Source organism: Echeneis naucrates, chromosome 6 (assembly GCF_900963305.1).
Source record: "Echeneis naucrates chromosome 6, fEcheNa1.1, whole genome shotgun sequence".
Taxonomy (NCBI): domain Eukaryota; kingdom Metazoa; phylum Chordata; class Actinopteri; order Carangiformes; family Echeneidae; genus Echeneis; species Echeneis naucrates.
In genome coordinates, this window is record NC_042516.1 from 14,156,204 (window position 1) to 14,182,777 (window position 26,574).

At 42.5% G+C, this 26,574-nt stretch overlaps 2 protein-coding genes across 2 annotated transcripts; both read right to left on the reverse strand.

Moving 5' to 3' along the window:
* Positions 1-712: 712 nt before the first annotated feature.
* LOC115045593 (ataxin-1-like) lies at positions 713-11,768 on the reverse strand. Its single transcript, XM_029505356.1, has 3 exons — positions 11,432-11,768; positions 5,729-7,861; positions 713-5,457 (listed from the first exon to the last, which is right to left on the reverse strand). The coding sequence occupies exons 2-3, from the start codon at positions 7,598-7,600 to the stop codon at positions 4,762-4,764; spliced, it is 2,568 nt and encodes an 855-aa protein (XP_029361216.1). The 5' UTR covers positions 7,601-7,861; positions 11,432-11,768; the 3' UTR covers positions 713-4,761.
* Positions 11,769-21,737: 9,969 nt separating this feature from the next.
* Positions 21,738-24,594, reverse strand: fam8a1b (family with sequence similarity 8 member A1b). Its single transcript, XM_029504910.1, has 5 exons — positions 24,111-24,594; positions 23,177-23,297; positions 22,920-23,043; positions 22,652-22,791; positions 21,738-22,546 (listed from the first exon to the last, which is right to left on the reverse strand). Exons 1-5 carry the CDS (start codon positions 24,592-24,594, stop codon positions 22,402-22,404), a joined length of 1,014 nt encoding a protein of 337 aa, XP_029360770.1. The 3' UTR covers positions 21,738-22,401.
* Positions 24,595-26,574: the final 1,980 nt, after the last annotated feature.

Genomic DNA, 26,574 nt, shown 5'->3' on the forward strand with positions numbered 1-26,574 from the left:
GTCATCTATTCATCTGTGCAGCTGCAGCTTTGTCCCTTGCCCTATATAAGAAAATAATAAGTCATCTGAGAATTAGTGCTCTTCTAACATACAATCTACTTACATAAAATATACTTCACGGTCTTTTACAGCATGAAGCATGCTTCCTTTGCCCTAATGAAGTCAGAAGTAATATAATGCTTACAAAGGTGCTGAGTCAGTCAGTCTTGCTTGGTTGTTTGAGCCGTCAGACGTCCCTCGAAGCAGTAACCAACAATATTGGGAAAGGAAACAACATCTTTTTTTCTTTTCTTTTCTTTTTTCTTTTCTTTTTTTTTTTTGAGAAATAAAAAATCTGCATCGACTCACTCCTGACAGTCCCTGGTTCAGGCTTGCCATGGCTGGTGGTTATTGTAGGAAATATTGAATCAGGAGAGCAGAACTGAAGCCATTATCAGGCACGTCTCCAGTGAAGGCATTCACAATATCACAGTCACACAGCTGGCAAACTACATCACCAAAGCTCCTCTCTCCCTCTCTCATTATGTCTCTGTCAGACCCCATCTCCCTCTTTCTCTCTCTCTCTCTCTCACACACACAAACACACACACACCAAAGTGTGCGGTTCTATGGAAGGAAGAAAATACTTTTTTTTCCTTTAGATTCTTTATTTCTTTGAATATATTTGATCAAATGTAAAATCAATCCTTTGAAGTTAACAGTTTTCGACTAGGAAATCTCAACACCATCAAAATAAGGGAACATTATTGATACTACATACTGTACGTAGGACATACTGTATCTTAGCTGAGATTTATCCAACAGACAGAACCGAATTACAAAGTCTTACCTGTCCCCAAATTTCATGGAGTTTTCAGATAGTGCAAAAGAAAATATATTGGGTGAAAAAAACATCCAGTATTTCTGTCAAATAAATGATGATTTATTTTTGAAAGGTCTGTATAAGGGGAATGGTGTGTATCCTCTCCACTGGCAACAAGATCATACCAAAACTGTAATGGAAGACTTTGGCTATTTACAAATCACTGAGGTGCACTCTAAGTGTACAGTTCCTCTCAGACAGTCTTTGTATTACTGATGTGTATTAGTTCAACTAAAACACCACACCCTCAAAAGTCAAAGTGCAAATCCAAAGATCACCACCATGTGGTGCTTAGTCACCTTATTCAAGATTATTTAGAAAGGCTTTTTATTTTGAAAGAGTCAAATACAGAAAGGGGGTTAGATGTCAATGAGCCTGAAACGAAGCTCCATTTAAAAAGCATCTAGATGTCTGTAGTTCACCCATACAGATGTTTTTAGTGATTTCGCCTGTTTCGACATCTGCTCAGGACTGTATGGACCATATGCTGACTGTGGGTCACTGTTTTCGCTCCTTTTCAAAAACAGAGCAATCACCAACTTTATTATTTTTATTGAGTTGTTGTCCAGCTCACAGCAAAGCCCCCGTCAGCATGAGCTTGAGCAGATGTCCACATGACAAAAATAACTGTGGGTGTACAAGGACCGTAAATGAGGAATTTTCTTTATTTTTGTCATCAAGAATTCTCACAAAAAGTCTAATCAAAGAAGAAAGAAATATCTTTGCAGTCAACTGAGTTACTCATACAGTGTCCCCGTGCTGTGATATCTCACTCAGCCTAAAATAATGACCTTTTTGTTCCTGTTTTAATATTTCTTTCCAACTCTAATGCCACCACATAATTGCAGTTTTAAATATTTGTGCCCACAGCAGGGATGAATGGGCTTGGAGTTGAGTGCTATAGAGATGATAAGTCAGTACCCCGACTAATGCATTATAGGTCTCGGCCTTTTTGTGGGATTTATTGACAAGAGGAATGCAGAGTAACACCAGCATTTTCCTTTTAGCATCAATCAACTCTTTATAGATCTTTCTGTGTTATTGTGTCATTTCAGTTCTATATTTGAAAAACAAGAATCCCTTTAAGGAAAGTACAAACACAGGCCAAACTCAGAGATGAATGGCTACAAAGACAAATTGATGAAACATTAGCTCTACGTTGTAACACTGAAGAATATAAGACCACATAGTTTTGGTGGAGAACAGTCAGCGGGCAGTGTTTAGCCTGAGCAGTCAAACACACACAGACAGAGAACAGTCTGGTTACTGGGTTTACAATAAAACACCTTTCAGGAGTCCTGAAAGGTTAATGGCTATCATGATAAACTGCAGTTCATATTCACACATATTGTATGTTACAGTGTGCAAGTCAAAGTCAATTCTGAGGAGGCCATATTATGTCGATGTTCCCAAAGAACTCCAGCACATTCATGGACATCAGATCAATACCTGAACTGACAAAAACAATAGCAGAACCACTTGATGATGGTGAGTTAATGGAATGATTGAAGGAGGCGCTGTGGCACATACAGCACATAGGCTACATAAGGATTAGAATATCTATACACACACTGTACACATTCTGGGATACAATTTACTGTACATGATCAAGACTAGCTGGCTAGTTAACTCTACAACTCTCTCTTTCTTTCTCTGAATAGTAGCTCTATCATTCATCAAAAATAAAGTTGAAATAGTCCGATGTGTGTTTACATTCCCTATCCTAATATATATATATATATTTTATTTTTTTTTTTACTCATGGATCAACCAGTAGGACATAATATGATGAGAAACAGTTGGTTTATTAGTCCTGTTATATCTAATAGTAGAGGAACAGGGGCACCACCACCAACACCATAATCCTGCTGGATACTTCATCAAAGTGCTGCTGCTCAGAACATATACATGTGACTGTGGACATGCACATACTTCCTCAGACCTACACACACACACACACACACACACGTGCTGTGCACACATACAGACATACTGTTCCTGAGTACGAACTGTAGGGTTTTATTTTGGCTCTACTCTGAGAAACAAATCTACTGACAGAGAGTATACTGCTTTAATCAAAACAGCCGTACTCTGATATGCTCGGTATGGACTTCAGAAAGGCATACCATCATTGAGGAAACAGGTTTTAACAGTAAAACCCTAAAAAACCATGTGCTGCTGCAAACCAGGTATGGATATATATCTAAGGCCATCGTTTCTGTAAGAAAAGTAGGATACATCAGTAGAAGGGGAAAGGACCATTTTTCCACCAGTAAGAAATTGTTAGGTCATGTATTTTTCTTTCTTTTCATTATTTTTCTTTTCATATATTTTCTTTAAATCTTATTATATTGGCATTTAAAGTTGATCAGTGTTTTACACTGACCTTAGGTCAGATGACAATGTGTAGTCTGATAGTTTTTTGTAGTCATGAATCCAGAGAAAATTATTGACAAACTAAAGTTTCCTTGTACAGAGTGCCAATAATTGTTTTCTTTGTTTTATTTGGAGTACCCAGCTTTATTCTTTTGACTGACACTCAGCACTCCTAGCAACCAAATTTCTAGCCGCAGCAGTAAGTTGTTTTCAAGACACTAGAAGTTTTGGAGAATTTCGTAACTTTTCGTAACTAAGATATTTCCCTCAAGGCTGAGTTAAAAGTACAATTAGCAGGACTTTATCAGGCAGCCGGAAACACACCATCAGCTGAATGCTAATGTTACTCTGTTGGATGTGCAATTCCACAGATGTTGGCTAAAGAGTTTAGAATAATAATATAAATATATCAGTGTTACATTTACCATTTTTATGCTGCCCTGAAGTGACCAACTACAGTTTACATTGCAGTATCAGGGCTGATTCCATACAAAGATTAGGTACAAACCTATTCAGACGTAATAAATGAAATAGCTTATCCCTTTATGAATATATTAAATTCTGCACATAGCAATGAGGGCAGTGGGAAGGGAATCACCAGACTTTGTTAAGAATCTGTCAATGTAAAGTCCACTGAAGAATTTCATTAAGGGAATGTACTGGCATCACCCATGTAATGTAAAAGGATTGGTGTGAAACTCTGTATACTTGACACTGGCGCAGCAAACATGCATGACTTTGTGGGTCAGTACTAAGGACAAATTCAACGGTTTACATTCAGGCCTTTTCACTTTTTATATTTTCAGGCTGCACAGACAACTGAGCTCACAGCAACCAGCCTTATACACACCTGACTCTTGTTTGACACACACGAACCAAAACACAGGCACATACTTATGGAGACAAGTGGCACAACCCAGCAGTGGTAGCACACATCTGTTAGAAGATAAAACAAAAGCTATATTGTTAATATGAAACTAAAAAAAAAAAAAAAACAAGGCAATACACAAGGCAGGATAAATCACAGCCATGATGATTGATCATTGTTACTGAAACTTCTAATCTCTCTGTGATTCATAAATGTCACCACAAACCAAATTAGCAATAAAACAGACAGAATGAGAGTGAAATTATGGTCATTCACTTTCCACATGTTCACATCAGGGTCTGTGCTTGTTCATTTGATGAGAGTTATGGTTGACTGCTCTGCATTCAACAGGTTTAAGCCACATAACAAATGTCAAAATGAAATGTATATCACGTAACTGACTCCCATTCGTACTCATCATTCACGCTGCATTCATTTTTGCTTTCAGCATTGATTGCACTGATCTCGTGTGTGATACCACTTATGAAGGTGCTCTACTGTTCTTCATCGTAGATATCAGACATAAGTGAAGAAAAGAAAAGAAAACATCGAAATACTGTGTAAACTCAGTCTATATTACAGTAGTCTGGATAGAGAGAAAGGAAGGGATCAACACAAAGCAAACCGGGGGTATTTAAAATTCCTTAAAGTTCTCTCAACAGTCTACTCTTTTGTTCAAGCACCTTTCACTCCCAGTACTGGAGTGGCCCTCTATGCTGATTTTAACCTCCTGAGGGACAAAAGAGGGTTTGGGCAGAGTCAGAGGAGGCTCCTCCTCAGCTCTCTCAGTCTGGTCTCTCTCCGGAGCTGACCAGCGTCTCTTCCGGACTGTGGGTCTCTCTGGATCACCACATTGTATTTTGGTAAGAGCAGGCATGTCTGTTTTCACTGATTCCTGCCTTATTTCTGCAGTCCCCGTGACAGTCAAGATGGGTCCAGCTCCGTAGATTCCCTCTGCTTGTCCTGGAAACAGTCCCAGTCCTGGTGATGGCTCTAGACCTGGTCCTGGTCCAGTTACCTGCTCCCTCTCCATCCTGCCAGCACTGGAAGCCTTCATTAAGAGGCCACTGTTACTGCCTGCAGCATTTGGACTCATACTGTTTCTTACAGCGCCATCCATATTGTGACAGGAGTCAGAGAGGTGACTTGTCTTCAGCTTAGCCCCCAAAGCCTGGCTGTCTATTACTGAACTATTCCTCAGGCCGCGGAGTGTCAGGGACACACACACATCACCCACACAAAGCTTAGCACAGGACAGCTCAAACAGCTGCGTGGTCCGGTCTGGGCAGCAGGAAGACCAGCCCTGTCCAAATACAAAGAAGGGGTACTCCACCAGCACCTCAACACACACCTGTATGAGAGCACAAAACAAACGGTTAGCTGACTGCAAAACATTTTGTAAAGCAGTTGTGTTAGTGACGGATTTTGAGACTATTTTTGCAGCTATAGAAAGTGTGAGAATGAGGGATGTTCTGTTAGACAGTCTGAGCAACTGCTGTTTGTCACAGAGATCTTCAAATTTCTATCATTTGGGGAATCACCAAAGACTTGAGATTTCAAATTCTACATTGAATGACTCAGAATTCTAATCATGATCTTAAAATAAATCCAAAATACCTCACCTGGGCTTTGAGCTCCCCAACAGAAAACTGTATGACCACAGCATTGGGGGTTTGTCCACTGTCAATTCGCTCAACAGTGCTGGAGTCAATCTTTAGCTCATTGCTAATCTCAGCACTCTGGATGAAGTCCTCAGTCTTTAGGTCTTCCACACGCTTCAACTCCCCATCAGCCAGCTGGATTATAGAGCCACGCATAAAGAATGGAGGAAGTGCCACAGGGGAAGAGGAAGAGGAAATGGAGGGGGAGGCTTGGATGGAAACAGGAGCTGGGGCTGGGGCTGGAGCTGGAGCTGGAGCTGGAGCTGGGACTGGGACTGGGACAGGGACTGGGACTGGGACAGGAGCAGGAGTTGGTGAGGGAGCTGCCACCTCTGCAGGGGCCGGGTTTGATGCCAGGACTGGCAGCACTGGAGCCTGCGCAATGGCAGGGGGTGGTTGATTTCCATCTGGCCCGAGCGCCTCACACTTGGACAGGGCTGTAGCCAGGTATGCATGTGGCATGGCGGTGGAGATCTGAGGGGTAGTGGTAGCAGTCAGGGCACCGACAGTGCGACCAACCTCTATTTCTGTGCCATTATTAGCACTACTGACTGGGATGAGGAGGGACTGACCACTTGGGATGACCAGGTGCTGGGGCATTGTTGCATGATAGCTGACAGCATGCTGGTTTGCACTAGCTATATAGCCAATAATTGGTGGCTGCGTAGTGGAATAAAGACTGGCTGGTAGCTCGTCGGGGGGTAGAGTGGTCTCAATGACTGTATGAGGAGCCACAGACTTCACCACCTCTGACGAAGAGAGGGAGGTGAAAGAGGAAGATCTGGACACTGGTTTACCCAAACAGATGCCTCCTTTCTCAGTTTGGACTAAGGAGATCTTATTTGAACCAGCTTCATGCTCAGCTCCGTGGTTAGGATGGGCCACCAACACCAATGAGGTCTGGAGTCCTGCAGGATTTTGGCCATAGTCTGCAGGCAGGAGGATGTGTCTGGCCTCATAGCTGTGAACTTGCTGCTGGTTTGCTGCCTGACTTGGGGTTTTTGTCTGTTTTATCACTTCCAAGTCCCCGTTTAATACACCTTTAGTATGGCCCTCGGGTTTCTTTCCAGCTGAGCCATCTGCATACTGAACAACCAACTGGGGGGGAGCAAGAGTAAGTGTTTGAGGGAGGACGGCTGTGTGAGGGTGAAGCTGGAGGTGGGCTGTGGGTGAGGTGACAGCATTTGCACTGACAGCCAGAGGTGTTCTGCTGTCCAGATGGATGTACTGGCTGGTGACTTGGGGAGAGCCTGGTAGTGACCCAGGTGCCAGTTCAGTTGGGGACAGGCCTATTTGAAACTGCTGCTCCCCTTTGGTGCTCGGGGAGATGAGGGCAGTGGTATAACCATCGAGCTGCGGACGCTGTCCTACCATGGCAGTACTGCTAGGCACAGAGCTAGAATTGGTTGAGATGATGTGAGAGGAGATGTAGCCGGCATACGGCCCTGAACTGATGAACTGAACGTTGGGTCCGAGCTGAGCAAACTGGATTGTCCCGGCCTGCTGGGGAAGAGCTGAGGGGTAGACTGCAGGGAGGGAGGCCAGGGGCACTGCAGACAGGGGCGTGGATGAGCAAGAAACCGAAGCAGAGGGAGAGGATGAGGAAGTGGAAGTGGAAGAGATGGGACATCTTGGGCTCTCTGCATCCCGAGATTTGCAGCGTTCACTGGCTACACTCGCTAGCCACGCTAAGTTCTCTGTGTGGGGAGTGTCATTCACAACTGCAGCTGGGGGTGTAGCTGTGGTTACTACCACTGGCCTCTGCTCCAGAGCCAAGATCTCACGCTTCTTAGGAGGCAGGCATCCATTACTACGCTCCTGGTTGGATTTCATTGTGTCAATGTTGTTGTAGTATTCCTTGGTATTATTACTAAGCTCCTCTGATGCTGCTTTCTCACCTCCACTAACTAGCTATGAAGAGGTGCTACCCTCTCTGTGCACTATGTGGCTCTGGCTCGATGGTTTTCAATGGCAGACAGCTCCAGGTCTCAGACCAGAGAAGATGGAATCACTCCAGCTCACAAAATGAGCTCCATAGACTTCATGAGGAATCATCTCTGACCAATCCGCCTCTTCCACGATGTACGCAGCAATCTGATGGCAGAGAGAATTTCAAATCAGACATCAGCTAATGTGCAATTCAGTTAACAGATCCTAATGACACAGATACAGCATACAGGTTTTAAAGCTCTCTTCTGCATTTGTGCTATATAAATTAAATTGACTTTAGTCAACTTAGCTTAAATGTAATTCTCTCATTAGTATAATTGTACAGCAGAGCCAGCTCAGTAAGCACAGCCTGTGTTTATGAACGATACTTACAAAATTTCCTGCAGGACTGCAAATTTAAAACAGTAAACACCAAAAAAAAAACTCTATAAAATGTATCCACGTTCATGCCGTACTTTGTTTTGCCACAAGGTTGTGCCTGGTGTAACTACTGATTTGGGTTTTACTTATGCACTTGAGCAACATGGAGGCCTTCCCACGTGCATGTCTCTCCAAGATGAACCACTAAGGACGACTCTTGAGGCTCAACATGGACCAACCAGTTAAAGCTCAATGAGCCTACCCATTACCACAGGCGTATGACATACAGGAAAGTGGAGCATATTGTTGCGTGTCATCATTTCCGAAATGTAAAAAAAAAGCTCTTTCAGGAGTTCCTGAGATGTAGTGTTTGGTTTGGTTTGTAGTGTTGGGGTGTGTGTGTTGCTGTTGGCTGTTATCTTGTTCTAGGCTCTTGGGTATTAAAGCAGAGCAGAGTGGAAGGATCACACTATGGTGACACAGCCTCAGAGGAACCCATGTTTTTGTCTTCGTTTTAACACTCCTAAGTCTTGTGTTGAATCGGACCTCCTGTAAATATAACATCCACCTTCAGAGAGCAACTCTGGGTTGAAAAATGAAGTGAAAACAGTGTGGATCGAAATGTTATTATGGAACATTCTGCAAGAAGTATAAACCAGTTAAAATATTTCAACAATGGATTTTCACTGCACCCCATTTTGAGTGTTGTTTCAAAGTTCAAGGAAACACAAAGTGGATGACAACTAATGGATCAATATAGTAAGAGGCAGACTGAAGGTTAAAGGCTCACTGAAACAAGCTCAGCAGGAAATGACGAAGTTCACGGAAAAAGCGATGATTAATAGTAGCTCAGTCGGTGAAAGGTGCTTAAATATGTCAACAAGCAGAAGCAACTACAGTGTTTGACTGCAGGGCCATTCCAACATCTGTGCCATTTCAGATACTGTAAATTCTGATGCATGCATGCTTTCACCAACAATAACATGCAGCTTTTTGCTACCCATGAGGTCTTTCTTCTCACAGTTTCCTTTCTAGATGAACTGTTCGTTCCTGAAGGCTTATCATTGGGTCAATGCACAGGACTCTAAGTTGTTCATTAGCCAGAGGCAAAACAGAGATGTAGTGTATGACACAGGCTCGCTCTTCCACTCATTCATTCATTTTTCTCCACCCATGTCCCATTCAGAGGAGATGGACTTTCTTATCAGGAGGAGATTTACTTGAGTAGGCAGCCAGGACCACGTTACATAAAGACTGAAGGGGAGAAAGACAGCTCTGCTCTGTTTCTGTTTAGATGCACCTTCTTCTAACGCTGACTTTGACAAGGTCACTGCATCCAAATGCAACGTATACCTCAAACCGTGCAGCTCAACCAACGATACAGTCTGGATCCACCAGATGTAACAAAGGGCTGGAGAGCGACAGAAACAGAGAGAGGAGAGTGAGGGGGAGGAGTGGGAGAATAGCAATATAAGATGACAGAACTGTGTAGAAGGAGGAAAGGGAGTAAAAGGGGGAGGGGGGGGGGGTGAGAAAGAAGATTAGTAATGGAATAGGGAACGGGAAAAAGACAGAGTGCTGCTTCTCCTGACCCACATTGAGTGGCGCCTACAGCATCAGAGCACCGTAGCCCCCGCCTCGTTGAGAGATCCCCATGTTGCCACTGAGCAATGCATTGCTCAACAACCCCAACCCCACCTCAGCAACACCAAGTCAACACAGTAATGACATCACATCTGAAGCTCAACCACCTCTCGTGATTACACTTGCATGGGAAGAAAAAGGCAGCATGCTCCACACAATACGCATCATTAGTGTCAACAGACACTAGAAGGAGTGGAAGGTGTCGCTCCTTTCCTCATTTGACCCGTACACACTCCGTGCATGATCATGCACAGTAAACACATCACAGCAGCCAATGCCTCTTCAGATTTTCCAGCATCAGCCTATTATTAGAACACTGACACCAACAAATTTTACAGCCTGTGGAGAACAAAGACCAGTTTTAAAGACACGACTGTCACGGCAAGCTGGACAGCATCGGGTCCCCAGGTCCGTCCCTCGGCCCAGGATTGTCACCCCTGAGACATGCGTGGACAACACATAGAGAGAGCGCTGAGGGGACAGGACACTCTCTGTTCTGTTCATCACACTGATGCTTTTCAGTTCAGACAGAGTGGCAGAGCCAGCCTCGCATGTGATCCTCTTTCACACTCCCACACAAAAAGCTGGACAAACCACAGAAATAGGTTGGTGTGCCGGTGTGTGTCTGTCGTCACTGCGCATGCAGGAGCGCTGGATGAGATGATGTTTTCATTCAGCCACCTTTCTGTTGTCTCCAGGTGAGAGGCCCGCTTGCAGAGTTGCATCACCTCTCTTTAGCAGAAATCTCCACTTCCTTTATTCCCCCACCTCCATCCCTGCTACCTGAGCTCTGAGTCTTCTCTCATGTTCACAGACCCACTATTTACTCCTTGCATCGATCCACTGCTTCATAGCAAAAACATTTCTCTGCAGCAGAATGATGCAGAGAGGCAAGAAAAAGGCAAGCGTGTCCTCAGATATACCTTCTATGTAAAAATTCATTCAAAACCCAAACGCAGTGACCCTGAGGATATAAAACCATTGGAAATGCTGCTATACATCATGTTTCACCTTCACATGTTGCAGACCAGTCTCGGTTACACGGTGAATACCCTTTACAGTAAATGGCTATATATAGAAAACAAAAACATCATTATCAATCTGAGCTCTGGCATGAAACAGGGGGTGGGTGGGTCGGGGGGTGGGGAGTACTATGGAGGATAATATGTGCGTGCATGTATCTGTGTTTCAGTGTTTATAATGATTACCTTACCTCGAGCCACTCAAAAGCACAGTAACTTTAACTACACAGCTAATCAGTACAGTGTTCCGCTTTTCCTTGTACCCAAAAGAGCCATTTTACTGCCCCCCCTCTCTGCACAACAGTAATGCCTGTCCCTTTAAGAGGCGGACCGACCGTGTGGCAGACTAAAGCAGACAGCAAGAACAGGCTGAGGGGTTCAAGGCTGTTTGTCTTCACAATGACTCCAGAGTCCTGCATCACTGCCCAATACGCGCAGTACACACGCGTTTCTGCAGGAGAACCTGATAGAAAGCACCACAGCAAGCAAATCAGATCAATGCTGTCCAGTCCCACAACTGGGACTCTGGACAGATGCTGCCACTGTAGCCTCTGGGGGCTTTAGGATGACAGTGAGAGCACATGAGTGGAGTATCAGGGCAGAAAATACTACTATGCCACAAATCAAGAAGAAAAGCTACAACCCACCCTCCTCCCCCTCTCTGGTTAGAGTACTAAGAATAGCTCACCAGTCTTTCCACAGCCACTGCTTGCAGAGCATGTCCAAGGATTCTTCCTGCCTCTCAGTGTTTGAGTGTGTATGTCTGTCAGTGTGTGTGTGTGTGCGTGCTAGAGACGTGTTTCCTAGGACTCCTCTTCCTGAATCTCTCCTTTGTGCTGCTCTCCTCTCCCAGAGCTCTTGCTGTAGCTGCTCCAGCTCTGCCTTCCTCTCTGGACTCTTCGCTCTGGAAGCGAGGCTGCCCCTGCAGGCTGAAGGTAAAGGAAGTTCCCCACTGCTGAAGCTCACAGCAAGTCCTGCGTGCAAGGCTGCTTCAACGTGTGTTATGCAAGGCCACCAGACCGCCAGCTCCCTCCCCGCCTGGCTGCTTCTCTCTCTCTCTCTCTCTCTCTCTCTCTCTCTCTCTCTCTCTCTCTCTCTCTCCCCCTTGCTCTCTGTATTTCTGCCTCTCTCTGTCCCTGTCTACCTCCCTCCCTCCCCTTTCTTTCTTTTTCTCAGTACTCCACTGACACAGCTCCTCCCCCAGCCAGCCTCATCAGCCACATCAGGTATTCATTCAAAAAAACACACTCTACTTGGCTTGGTGCCCAGACTACGCTCACACAGAGAGGGAAGGAAGGGGGAGGGAGAAACAGACTGAGGGTGAGGGAGGGAGAGAGGGAGAGAGAGAGAGCGAGAGATTCAGAAAGGTTTTGTCATACGGATATGGTACTTGGATGTGAATAATGGTAGGATATTCTCATCAGTACATATATGTGTCCTTACTAACACACATGAATACATGCAAACTGACGGAGGATTAAACTGTTGATTGTGTTGGCACGCCTGCCTGGTTCTTGTTCATTTTCATATACGTTTTCCCTGCAGAGACAAATCTCTTCCTAATCTGCCCTCTGAGCTGCCCTACAATTACAGGGTCTCAGGCTCTATTCAGCCGCAAAGTCACACAGCGTAACCTGCCACCAACCTCAACCCTCCCCCCCAAGGTCCCCCTCAGTGAAGGCAGGCAGTGCTGATAACACTCCTTTGACCCATGCACTCAGCCTCCACCTGCACCTCACCCAGCAACAGTGCTGGCACTGGGGCCCTGCTCACCCGAAACCCTTTTCCTTATCCTGATCAGCAGACAGTAGAGCAAGTCAGGCTGGAGACACCAACAGGCCAACCGTCTATCTGTTCCCATGCAGACCAACAAGCAGGGTGTCCCCTCCACCTTAGAGGGCAGACTGGAGGAGACATAGCAAGTACAACCAATCGCACTATGCTGCTGCTACAACAAGATACAATACCACAACGGTCAAAATTCTACGTTCACACCGCTGCAACATAGAGCAACAGTATTCAATCTGACTACCAGCATTAATGCAGGCTATGTACATTTAGCCATATTTTTTTTCTACTCTTTGCTGAAAGCTGTAGCAAGCTAGAGTACATGTGATGCACTGTAGATAACATGCACACACGCGCACACACACACACACACAGACAAGATGATGTACTTTAACAGCTATAGACCAATAGCTTTTAAAGTATCCCAGTTCCCCAGTTGTAAAACCAGACAAATACATGTGCTGTGTCTTTCCAGCCAAGAAGCTACAGCCTCAGCTTACTGCTTTGACTCATATTTCTTCAAAGACACTATAGCAAGCCGATGTAAACCTGACAATCCCCATGAACAGACAATCCCCATAACAAGGGAATGGAGGGCAACACAACAGAACCACACTGTGAAGTGTAAAGGCATCTATAAGAGATTGCGCTTTAAATGCCTTTAAATGGCTCTCCGTAAATTGAAGGTCATAATTAATGTCAGCCAAGTGAGCTGAAATAAGTGTTCCTGTGAGGATTCACAAATCTAGCTCAAGTTGCTAGGAGAAGAAATGTTCACTCTTCTGCACCGATCATGAAGGCAGATCTGCCAAACCTGTCTTGCCATTTGTGGCTCGATCAAAGAACTCCCCTGCATTTCTGTGCAGTCTTCCGATCAGGAATATTTCTTCTATTTCATCTATGCCACTTTCAAAGAATATTATTTGATGCTGATTATTGTGGTCCAACTTGGTGGTTCTGCTTGCCCGGTTGCAAGTGTCCGTTTGTTCTGAACACATACACAACTACGGGCTATGTTACAAGTGCAATGTTCTTAATTGCAGCAGCACACATATCAACATCTATGTCATCTTACAAACATTAACTACTGACAGCTAATGATTAAGTGATTGACAGTCACGTAACTGCAGTGGTACAATTGCAAAAGGAAAAGTGAAATAACATTTGTAAACATTAGTAAGCAACTTGAAGCAGCCAAACTGTTCTACACCGTCTCAACAGTTCAACGATGCACATATCTCTATTTTTAAACAAACAAACGTCCACAGACACCATCTCTCAGTGCTCCCACTTACTCATACACTCATAGACAGTGGCCTTCGACAGAAAAGACCATGAAAACTCAAGTGGATTCCTGCTGCTATAGGCTGTAACACTGCATGACCTTTTCTGTGCAGCAAAACACAAGTTCCAATTTGGCTTGTTACTTGAACTTCTTTTTTTTTTTTAAATGAGCTCACACAACTCAAATCTGAAGAGATGAATCATGTTACCTTGAAACTGTTCGGTGTTCAGCAAACACATTACCCAAGCATCATTATCCACACTCTGCTCTCCATCCTCACACTTACTGTGGCTGAGTGAGCCTCCTCCAATGCAGCAGACATGTCTAGACATGTAACGCAGGACAGGGAGGCATCTATGGTGCAACAGTCACATGTGGGAATCAGTAAGCTGTTTTCTAGGGTGTTAATAAACTCATTCAATTGTTTCCTGGAACAACAATTTTCACACATACTCGCATACTATGTCCGTGATGTATGAAGAAATGACATCCTTCACTGAAGCATTTTCGAAATGTAAAAAATCTAAACACTGTAAAAGTACAGTCATCTATTCATGTCTTTTAATCTGTGATAATGTATCCTGAAAGGTTGATCACCTGTTTCCTAAATAATATCAGTAAGTGGCAAGTAACTATAGCCGTCAAATAACAGTCAAAGAATAGAAAGTATAATATCTCCCACAAAATGCTCGAATAAAGCATACATACCATTAAAGTGTACCTGAACAAATGTACCTTTTGATATTAAAGTAATTTTTAGGTCTTCATTTTATCCAAAGCATAAAAGACAAAGGTCGAAACCCATCTTACACTGCCCCTGACATTCAGAAAGGACTGATATAAAGCTCCAATGATTAGTAAAAAATATAGAATGTATAATAACTTAAATATTAATTTGTTGATTAATTGTTTCATAAATTCTAAATTTTTAGAGATAAACATTTTTCACTGTTGCCCTTGAACATGTCATCTACTAAGTCATTACTTAATGAATCAAACAGATCAGCAGATCATTGATAATGATGATCAGTAGCAGCATCAGTGTGTTACATACAGTCTCACCCACTCACACTGTAAAAAAAAATGCAGATTTGATTCTCACAGATTTTTACCGTGAAATTCCATTTAATTAATTAATTAATTTATTTATTTATTTAAGAAAATTAGATTTTTTTTATTACATCAGTCTAAAGCAAGCTAGCAAGCTGATGACAATTCCCCCCCACCCCTCCATCCTCACCTGTTTAATTTACAGAAGCCATCCATTTGTGCATCCAGCTAATTTCCCTCCATTCAGGCAACATCTCCGAACACTGGCTACCACACAGTCCCAAAGCAAAATGTTTCCACATACATGTTTCACTGGCAAGGTGTTCTTTTCATCAACTGCTGCTACTTCAATTCTCCAAACAAACCTCTGGTGACTGTGGCCATTTTAACTTCATGTCTCCACACAACAGTTCCCCAAAAAGACATCTGGCTTGTCCAGATACTGCTGTGCTTCAGACGCTGACTTTTCTGATGAGTTAAGAGGAGCAAGCTCAACCTTCCTGCTGTTTCAAAGCACTCGTGCAGATTTGAATTTGCCTTTCTGCCCTGCTTTATAGGCTCAGCTCCAGATCCTCAGACTGTTGTGTTGAAGAGCCCATGACTGTTTAGTGCTCATCACAAGATTTCAGGACTTTACCACCTCTGAAAGTGTTGTCAGCTGAAAATACTTGGTCTGCTTTACAAGATCCAAAGAAAGTTTAGTAAAATAATGCCGTTTTGAGTGCTGGACAGGCAGGAGGGTGACTATGAAATGAAAACAACAATAACAATACTTTGACAGTTAAACTAAAACCTATTTTTTACATCTGTTTGCTGCAGAGGGTGTATATTTACTCCTTATCACATCAAATTTCACCAAAACGTGTTATTTGCCTGGTCTGCTCAAACATTTGCACACAAAGGTGCACATGTCAAGCCCATTATATCAAATTAAAAGAATTAAACATGGAACATATTTAAATCAATTAATGATTGATGCTACACATTTAGCAAAGCAGAGATGTATCTTGTTGCAATCATGAAGTGTTTTTATCCAAAGCATTTTCTAATTTAACTCTGATACAACCATCCACACGCTCACATACAAGTTATCTAACCACTGGCAACAATTTGGGATTCAGAGTGTCCAAAGACAGGTATAACAGGTGATGACGTCGTGATTGGTGGAGTCCACCTTCTGAGCCACAGCTGGCCAACAGAGGTTAAAGAAATATTTTTAAGTATGTAAGTATGTGAGAGAGTGGTGTACAGTATGTGGGAGCAGCCACTGGGGAAACACTTTGCATTGGCAATAGAGAGAATGGAAAGTGGAGTGTGGGTGGTGGGATTAAGAGGGCATCTGGCATCAGAGCGGGAGGTAAATAACCCTGGCTCGGTCCTGTCTAAGAGAGCAGACCTGTCTCTGCTGTGGCGCCCTCCAGTTTGGAGGGAACAACATGCACGCTCCACGCTATGTGGGGGGAATGTGAAAGCACTTGCTGCCATGGCAACAAGGCAGCTCCACAGTCTCCAGTCCCCATTAAGAAAGATGGGTGGCAACGTGGCTGTAGCTCAGTGGTGGTGTAGCATGACATGCTGAAAGAGCCTATTGAAAGCCAATGAATTCAGCAGCTAATGAAAAGAGCAAAGGGACAGCAGATCTACCAGGAAGGTGATAGTGACCTCACCTCTCCAGCCACATGTACCTGTGGGAAGATTATTAATATAATGTGTCTAAATTAGCTGCAAAATATCACTATTATCTATATTATTACACCTGAAGATTTTCAACACTTTCCGCTTAAAATTTTTAAGACATTGTTCATGAATTCCAGGATTAATTACAAAATATGAAACCTTAAGTGCAACTGAAAGTTGAAAGTGACCTTGAACGACGAAATAATTTAATGAACAAATGTCCAATCAAGGTCTGAATCTTTTTCCCAGCAAAACATTTAAGAGGGCAGTGTGATTCACAGATGAGGCAGTGGCTACTTGCTGTGGTGGAATAGATCAGCAATCATTCAATCAATCTGTTACATCAAAATTATGCTTGATGGGAAATTTTTATTCCTTTCCACAGATATTTTGCAAGCAAATTTTATCAGTCAATCTTATTTTACTGAAGGAAATCATGAAACTGACCACTAAAGCCCTGTTTCATTTAAATCCTGTGCATGTGGTTAACTCAAATTCACCAGAGCAAAACCAATTTCAACCTGAATCCAAGTGTCAACACTCTTTTCATTCAGCTGAAAATAGCAAGCCACTGCTTACGTACATCGCCAGAACAAAGTTTAGGCAACTAAAGGATTGGGTGGGAGTCATTTGTGGAGGAGGAATAGAGCCACTGAAGCAACTCGGTAGAGTTTTTTTCACACACTTGAACCAAATCAATCAGAAAGACACCAAACTGTGTACAGGGAGAAAGAACACAAAGCACAGAGTGTAGCCTGGAAGCAAGGTTACTTTGATTTTAACTGTATCCACCGTAGATTTGTTGAGTGTTTCATAAGGAAAAACAGGAAAGACAAACAAAGGAGAACTTTGTGAGAAATATGAGCTGTTCTTTCAGCAAACTTGTCGAATTCAGCGTGTCGAATTAGTTCAGCACACAAGTAACATGTTCTCAGCATGGATTCAAGATATTATTCTTGTTTTAGTTGAGGTGAGGAACCAACCATCATTGAAACGACCTCACTGACCTCAGTGAAACACAGACCACACCTCCTGGCTTTTGTGTGGGTTTTAATTCCAAATCTACACAGCAGAAGGCGGTATAACAGCTTCTATCAGAGATCAGCATCAGGGACGGACAATATTATTATCTTTGCAATAAGAAGTCATACTTGTCACATAATGTTGATTATCAAAGTAAACTTTGCTTTATTTCCAACACATTTGCCGTGTATGTCATCCTAGTGACTTTATAAATCATTATATGATCATAATGATGATGAGTATATCAATGCTGAATTTAGTCCATCTTGGAAGATGTGTCCTCCCTCATGTAGCACAATATGCCTCAACCCTATCCCTTTTTAACAAATCCCAAAAATCTAATCTGTGGAATATATACAAAGTATACACAAAGTTTGGAAATGTATCATCAGATATTACATTTAAAGCAAATGATGTTTTTTTCTTCAATATATTTCATGCATATTAGTATAAAATAATGGCTCCAAGATACTACCTGTGAGTCATATCAGAAGTCAGCAATACCTGCCAATAATAACAGGAACAACTGAAGTAGAGGAAAATCATTTGGAGTTTGAAGTGTGTATCATGAGTGTAAGTTTTAAAAGCTTGGCTGGAGCTTGATTGTTTTTTTGTAATTGATCTCTGATAACATCAATCACTCTATAGACAGGGGCTTTGCATAAATGCTTTAGTTGGTTCTCCATTAAGTGAAACGGTTCAGGTTGGGGATTTTTTGTTTGTTTGTGTGTGTGTTTGTTTTTGTTTTCCAGGATTAATTTATATGTGGGTAGTATGGCGGCATAGTGGTTAGCACTGTTGCCCCACAACAAGAAGGTCGCGGATTCTGTTCCTGGGCCTGGGGCCTTTCTGTGCAGAGTTTGCATGTTCTTTTTAGTCTCTGAATGTCTCTGTGTGTGGCCCTGTGACGGACTGGCGACCTGTCCAGGGTGTGCCCTGCCCTTGCCCAATGTGAGCTGGGATTGGGTCCAGCACCCCCCTCACTGTGACCCGGAAACAGATAAACAGTATCCCCTCTCCCCTCCTTTCTATTCCATAATGCTTTTTATGCATAACAAATGTGAAATTCAAATTCTGGGGTAATCAAATATCACTTAAAAAATATAGAAAAGTCTGAGTAATGGTATTTAAACAGTCATTATGGAAAGGGATCTTCACTTTCATCAGACAAAATGTGTATTAACATATACTAGACATGCTGCTAGACATTCCAGATATATTGCTTGCGTCTTTGTTTGTCTCTCTGTCTTCTGTACGGGGCTTGTGCTTTGCTTATGATATTGTAAATAATGTAAGTGTCGCCAGGCAAATTTATTCAATGTCTCACAAAACATACAGTGTACTGCGTACGCAGCAGCTGTACATCAGACATTGTGCTGTCCAAAACTAGCATCATCCAAAGAAATAGAGAATGAGCTAATTTTTCTGCAGAAACCAATGCAACCCCCATGGTTGTCTTGACAACTCAAGCTTCTTTGTGCCTAAAGCAGATCTCTATTCAAAAACACAAACCTAATGTTATGTCATAGAAAATGGTGTGAACACTCCCCCTCAGCAGACACACACTCTCTTTATGCTTCAACATCACTCATTGGGACTTTATGCTCGCCTCGTATTTATTTCTATTTTTATCACAAGAAAAATTTTCTCCAGCACATGCAATGTACTATTCTGGAAAATGAGTTTATTCATATCATATTCAGTCTTATTTATTCAGTATCCTAGAAATGAGTTCATTCATAATTTATGGCCTTTGTAAAAGTCCATAAATCCAAATGGCACAGTGCTGATGTGATGCCCTCTTCCAGATGAATTGTCTTAAGGACTGGGTGAGAAGTACAGGGCTGTCAGGGTCTGTTGAGCCAAAAAAAAAAAAAAAAAAAAGATCCAGGATGCCCAGCTTTATTCAAAATTTCATTGAAGTTTCCTCAGTATTAAACACTTTGTTTGGCTCAATTTATAATGTCTATATTGTCCCAAAAGTGTGCAAAGAAATAACAAAAGATAAATAAATGTTCAAATGTGCACTTATTTATGTTTGTGTGCTACCCTCATCATCCTTTGTAGTAACCCAAGTGTCAGAGTAGGTTTTTTTTCTGTCATTGTGCCTGTACCTGTTGGCATTCCTCTCCATTAGAGAGGAATGCCAACAGGTACAGGCACACTTGGGAAGACAACAACACTGACCATCATTTCAGTCCACGCCTTCAAAGCACTTGGAGCTTGCTGCTACATGTGGAAAGAGCACTCTACTATCAGCTGCAATTTTGGAAGCTCTGATAATGATAGTAATGACTTTGATGATAGAAATTATTTCATTCACAGAGGATATTCCCCCCCATTGAGAGCAGACTGTTTACCTCATCCCTCTGCCCTGTCCATGCCTCTGCTCAGACACACGGCTGTCAGAGAAAGCTGTGAGCCCTCCATGTTGCCTGTGGATGACTCCCTTATTAAAGGAGCCAGAAAGTGTGGCAGGAACTCAGGCTGGACACTTCACCAACTTGAGACTGTATGGCATGTCATGTGTCAGTTTGGAACTTGATTAGGCTAAGATGGCATCAACAATAGACATAGAAAATAGGGCAAATATAATGTAAATTCAAGAATAGGCTAGTGTTGGTCTGGAATTACATTGCATTGGAAAAAGCAAGAAATGTGTTGTGATAAGTCGTCAGATAAAAAAATGCATTTCTGTCATTGACTATATCAGGAATCAATTGTATTGCTGCCATCATTAGGATTCCTACTTAGAGCCAAAATGAGAATTTTTATTAGGATTAAAATAAATGAGGGGTTAATAATAACTAAACGCTATTTGTTAATTCACTGAAAGGGCTATGGGGTTTATTGCAACAGTAATTGAACACAAACCCATCATAAATTATAGTCATTAATGTCCCTTTGAGCTTGTCTAAAATCTTCCTCTTGCACATTGTTTCTGGATATGAGCCAGAGTGACATTACAAAAATACTTTCCATAAAATAGACTCCAAATGGAGTGACGGTCACTGATGAGCATACAGTGCAGTGGTGCTGGCTGGTAGTGTCTGCCTACATTTTCTGGTCCTCAGGAAAGCTCCACATGACTGTGAATTATATCATTATATTATTCCAATGTGTTCAGTAATGGCATGGTGCATGGCAGCACCATTTGGGGGGGGGGGGTACCATTGGTGGCTGTCAACGCTGAAGCTGTGGACCCAGCAGCACAAAGACTACATCAACAATTGCTAGGAAGAAAAAGTTTCTTCAAATAAGTTGAAACTAAATTTTGAAGTGTGTTTGTTTTTTGTTTGATTTTATAAAGGCTGAGTTTTTGGCATGGGAAGATGTGATGATAAAGTAGGTTCACACAGATTTTGGCAGTGACTAATGTGGTGGAACTATTCTCTTCAATGTAAATCATATGGCCAACAAATATTCACTAGGTGGAGCCAAACTCCTGTAACTAATCAAATCAGGATTATTCTGTTTCATAGTGTCATTTTAAGAATTTCAGTTTCTCCAAACAGAGGGATTGCAGCAAAATAAGGTTCAGCCATTATTTCATGCTGATAATCAATCACTCACCTTTCTAAAATTACTTGGAGAGGATAATATTCTCAAATCTTTATGGTGGACAGCAGAAATCACTTTATCTCAGGAAAATCCTCCTATCAAGCCGACGTGTTAGCACCAAACTGAGTAACCAGGCAGTGAAAAACATTGATCAGTAATGTCACAGAGATAGCTGGGCAATCACCAGATCACCATCAACAGAGCTTCTGACATCTCTATGCATAAATAAGAGTCTGCCAAAAAGTCAACCATTTCAATAACACTTAATCAGACCTTTATAATGGAGTGACTGTAGATGTTAGACTAAAAAGCATATGACAGCACACTTGATATTGTGGGAAAATATTCTCCAGTCACAACCTTCCGCTGAATTAAAGGTCTCAATAATGTGTAAATGAGAGGGCTTTTTGTTTTGTTTTTTTTATAAAATTTAGAAAATAGTGTGTCTCTTTATCTCTTTACGGTTCTGTATTTTTTGAAGCCACTGTATGTATATGCACTCATCCTAAATAGCAAGCATTGATGAGCTAATGCAGTGCAAATCAACAAGCATCAGGTCAACAACCATCAAACAGATGACAAACATCTTAAAGACAGAGACTTCAAAACATGAAGGTAATAAGCGGTGGTTTCATTAAATACTCTTAAAATGCTTAATACAGTTGACCACAAAAGATGCATAATACATTAGCCTTTCTGTCAGAGTGAAGAAAGAGCAGCTGTGTTCAGGGTTTCCCTTCAATACATTTACAACTGCTTTTCAGCAAAAGTAGTCCAGCATCTGAAAAGCAGGAACAGGGGTCAAGAGATCTCCACTCAAGTCTGAACATACAGCTCTTGGGATGAGATTGTAATACAAGGAGAAACTGCAGGTATAAGCACATAAAATTAGCAAATTAAAAACTGAGTGATACAAGACATTCCCTCTTAGTATTTACAATGAGGCAAATCGCGTGTTGATGAAAAGGTAGAATATCCTATCATTCATCCTGTCTTCAGAGGGAACAAATTTGGCACAGGAGCAGATTCTGAAAGTAGCATGTAGACGTACATGCAGGAACACAGTATGTGGTGGACAAAAAACAAAAACAAGTTGTAAATAGTTCATACTGAGGTTTATCAACTCCTCTGTCTGCGTCTCAATGCTCCTGCATGTTCAGGCGACACCATCAAAAGGTGGCGTCTGCGGAGTGCTGCTGGCTTTTTCTTTTAGAAAATATCACACAGTGCTTGATCAGCATTACTGTTAAGACTCTCTAGTGGGCTCTTCAGCGTCATCTGGCCCTGGAGCGCTTGACAACGATTGTACCAGCTACCATATCATACACAGTCCGGTTGTGCTGAAAGAACAGAAGTGTGATGAAGGCAGGGAAAAAGAAGGCTATTGAAAAGTTCTTGTTCAAGGCTCGGACGGTTGATCTGTAGGAGAAGACAGACAGTGGTTACAGGACTGGAAGCCAGACTGTGAATGGTGGCATTTGTTTTTTGTTTGCTCAAGAGTAACCTTTAAGATGAACTACTCACGCAGACAGGGACACATTAGTTGCTGGCACTACAAGCACCCTGTTAGGCTGAACTAGGGCTGACGAGTCACACGTGACAACCCTGAGTCCAATGAGAAACTTCCCTGGAGTTGCTCCACCTGCTCCCCAGATGCACACGATCTGAGGAGACACAGGCATAGGAGTTTCACAACGTGTGCTTTCAGCAATTTACAGAGAAAGACCTGTTAGTTATGACTGTTAGTTATGATTTTGTCATGACAGAGTGTACCAAATGCATTAATGCTCACCTCATAAAAACACACTAATATCCGATACACAAGTGCAACCAGCATCATTTTCTGTAGCTCCTCCATTGATGTGTCCTCATCTATTTCTTCTACAATGAAATGCATTGCAAACTTGGAAACATCCCTAGAAAAGAAGGAAAACAAGTCAGTGACAAAATGTGGCTCACATTAGAATTAAATTTGTTTTTCTGTTTTGCATAGATAAGAAAATACAAGCATCCTTCTATGCCCACTGGTAATAATGTATTCCTGCTCACTTGATTCCACTGAGGTGCATAATACTGATGATTATTGTTGCTTTGATGAAAAATAAAATAAAGAAATCCACCATCTCAGCCAGGAGTCTTTGGAACGGAGAAGGAATACTATACTCACGACCTGGTGAAAAGCAGAAAAAAAAGCTAAGATCACATAAAACAAGTAAAGCGTGCAATGTGTCCAAATGTGCCAAAAGTATGTTTTTAAACCAGGCTGCAAATATTTACTCTCATTAATCTACAAAAGGATTTGGGTGATAAAATGTGGCTCCGTCAGCAATCCACCTAATTCACAGGGGGAAGATTTTAAATATACCTTTTGGTTTTTGATTTGTGTTGTTTTCAATGAAAACTATGTCTAACAGTGGTAAGAAATACAAAAATATGTTGGCGTAATGGGGCAAAAGTTAACCACTTTCAATATTTTTCAAAACATCAACCAACAAAATGATTTTTACATAATTCGAGATCACTACGGTGTATAGTTAAAATGTCAAAGTTTAACTGAAGAGCTACGTAGTTTCTAAACCCTCTATGGCCTGTTAAATACTTTCACACCACAGACCACCACTGCCTTTAGTGAACTGAGTGAAGCAGGACGGGGCTTGAGTCAAACTGATATCGTTATTCAGTTCTTAAGAATGCTTAACCTCCTGAGAGCTGAGCTTTTATTTGGTGTGCATGTTGATGGGACTTGTTGGCCGTTTTGGTTGCACACAGATCATTGAAATGTGCTTTATGACAGAGACGAGTGTCCACAAATGAGGCTCACAGGCGAAAGTGAACCCAAAATGTGAGGACAGATGAAGTGGTCCGGCTCCAGCCCAGCACAGGTTTAATCACACACATTTAGACTATCTAGCACAAACACAGCAGAAGGACTTGTGGTGGTTGTTAGTTTACTTCTTGACAGGCTGAAATCAGCAGCTTTTACCGGCTCTCTGAGCATTCCCGTTCTCCTGCCGCGGCTGCTGCTGCGGCGGCGGCGGCGGAGGCAGACCGGGCGCCGCCGCCCCGCCTGCGGCTTCACCTGTCCGGCTACTGGAAGAGACGACGGCCGGCGGGTACGGCGGCATGGGAAGACCCAGGGGACTTTGGTACCAGTGCTGGGAGTTAAGATCCAGAGAGGTGGTGGACGCCCCGCTGGCTGACTGTAAGTACTGAGGGCAGGACATGGCTGACGCTGCCAGCCAGCTCTGCCAGTTCACATATCCAGTGTAATACTGCCACATCCACCCCTGCAGCTTCTCGCAATACTCGGACGTAGCGCGACTGTCACCGGCGCCATTTTCACCGTCAACCTTGCTTTTGTTGCCTGTTCTCGGGCTAACTTCGTCAACGAGCGGCTTCTCCTTATTAGATAAATGTTTATTCTTTCCCTTCACGACTTCCATGTTTGTATTTTCCTGGTCAGCCATGTTTGATGATGACGTCCCGTTACGTACAACGCCATTCGGGATCATTTTCATTTGGGCAAATTGACCACAAAATGAGCGTTATCGTTTATCGACGTTATCGGCGTTGTGTGCAGTAGCTTATAAAAATTGAAATCACAGGTTGGAAAGTGAAGGCCGACGGTTAAAAATCACTCTAGTCCTTGTCACGACAGTACGCGACCCCCATCTGACCGGGCGCAGTGGTACAGCCCAGTGGTCGCAGCCATCAGCTGTAGGGGGCGATCACGGCTGCAGCGGTGTGACAGCAGGGCTCCTCGGGATCTTATTCTGGAGAGATTCAAACGACCAAGCATCGAGTACATCAGGATCATGAGTAGAATATTATTGTCACCTACATTTGATCATTTTAATATTTATTCAAAATTAGCTGGTTTGCAGCTTCGTGTTGATGACTGCCCCTGAGACTCAAGTTCACCTTTGGACCATTTAATCATCTGAGATCTGTCTCTTGTATTTTTTGTATGATGAATTCAATGATTATTCAGTCATGTGTGACATGTTTTATGACCGTTTTAATAGGAGACAGTATTTGTTTCTGTGTGGCCATTTATAAGAATTCATCAAGTCAATCATGGCATGGTTGGGTTTAAATATAAAATGATTCAAAGCAGGTGAGCACCTTCAAGTTAAATAAGATTGATCCACAACAATAGGGCATTAAAAAACATGGAGAACAGCATCAGCTACATGCAATGCACTCAAATGAGAGTTTTTCTTTGCTGAATAAAAATTGTTGCCGAACAGCAGCAGTCAGTCATTCCAACTCTGGGAAATCTCGGGATTTAGCCCCCCCAACAGAGCACCAGTTAAGAGTGTATGCACTTCCTGGGGCTCATTTGTTTGTGTGAACAAGATGCTTGGCACCAAACACAAGTTCGGCCCTCCCACTTCCCTGCTCATGAGAAGAGGATGGCTGCATGCGTTTGAGTGAAAAGGTGCCTTTGTACATCCTTCATACCCACCTGCACGGCCCTACAGTGTTCGCAGCTTCCTTGCATGAGATGCTAATCCTTGCCCAACTTTGTTGCCCTGAGGTCAAGTTTTGACAAGAACACATACTCACCACTTTGTCACAAGACTCGCATGTCAAATCACACCAAGGTCAAATGCTAAGAGCAACATGCTGTTCATGGGTTGGAGGAATTCTGAACCATTACCTTCCCCACAACAGGTGCATTCACTACCAATGGATATGCAAAGTAAGTCACTGGTGTTCATAAAAAAAAACATCCACACACACAACAAAACATTGATGTAGCATAGTTCAGACTTTTTTGACATGTTGCAAGAGCCTGGTGTGTTTGACGTTTGGTCAGGGAGCAGGAGTTCAGGGACAGCAACTTGGCATTTGTGAAATTAAACCCCCTCATAGGTCCGGGTTGCAACAACGTCACCCATGACACATTTCTGTCAAGACAAAAGTTAATGTTGAGTTCGTACATGCAGACATAAGCCAACATTCAGACTGACTCTAGAAATGATCAGTTTGTCAATCACTTCCTCACAGCTGTTAGTTTTCCATCTTGAATCTCTCGCTCCAGTGTTGTCATGTTTCCATCCCACGTCTGTTTCTGTACAACTTAACCATTTTCAAAAGTGACAGTAGTCTGGGGGGGTAGATTGGTAAGAAAGTTGAAATGCATCTAAAAGAAAGAAGCTCTCAGGTGTGCTGACTTCGGGAGGGGAGTGGAACAAAGAGGAAGAAATTAGGAAATGTCTCCCAGTATCACAGTGCTTCAACCTAAGGGTCACATGGGGTCACTGAGGTTGATCCATGTACAAATGATGTCAACTATGACACCAGTCATTGGATCCCAACCCAGTTGAAAACCATCCTGACCATTCAGGTTCAAGGGGGTCTGGAACAGATGAGGGAAAAATCATGCTCAAATCTTCTAAGAGTGAAGACAGATTCATCCATTATAAAAAAAAAAAAATACA

Bases quoted from the DNA above. Each gene is read 5' to 3' on its own strand.
- LOC115045593 (XM_029505356.1), bottom strand. From the start codon at position 7,600: ATGAAATCCAACCAGGAGCGTAGTAATGGATGCCTGCCTCCTAAGAAG. The intron at 5,458-5,728 runs GTGAGGTATTTT...GCTCTCATACAG, and splicing joins TTGGGGAGCTCAAAGCCCAG to GTGTGTGTTGAGGTGCTGGT.
- fam8a1b (XM_029504910.1), bottom strand. From the start codon at position 24,594: ATGGCTGACCAGGAAAATACAAACATGGAAGTCGTGAAGGGAAAGAAT. The intron at 23,044-23,176 runs GTGAGCAGGAAT...CTTCTTTTCTAG, and splicing joins ATGCACCTCAGTGGAATCAA to GGATGTTTCCAAGTTTGCAA. The intron at 22,547-22,651 runs GTGAGTAGTTCA...CTTCTCCTACAG, and splicing joins ACTAATGTGTCCCTGTCTGC to ATCAACCGTCCGAGCCTTGA.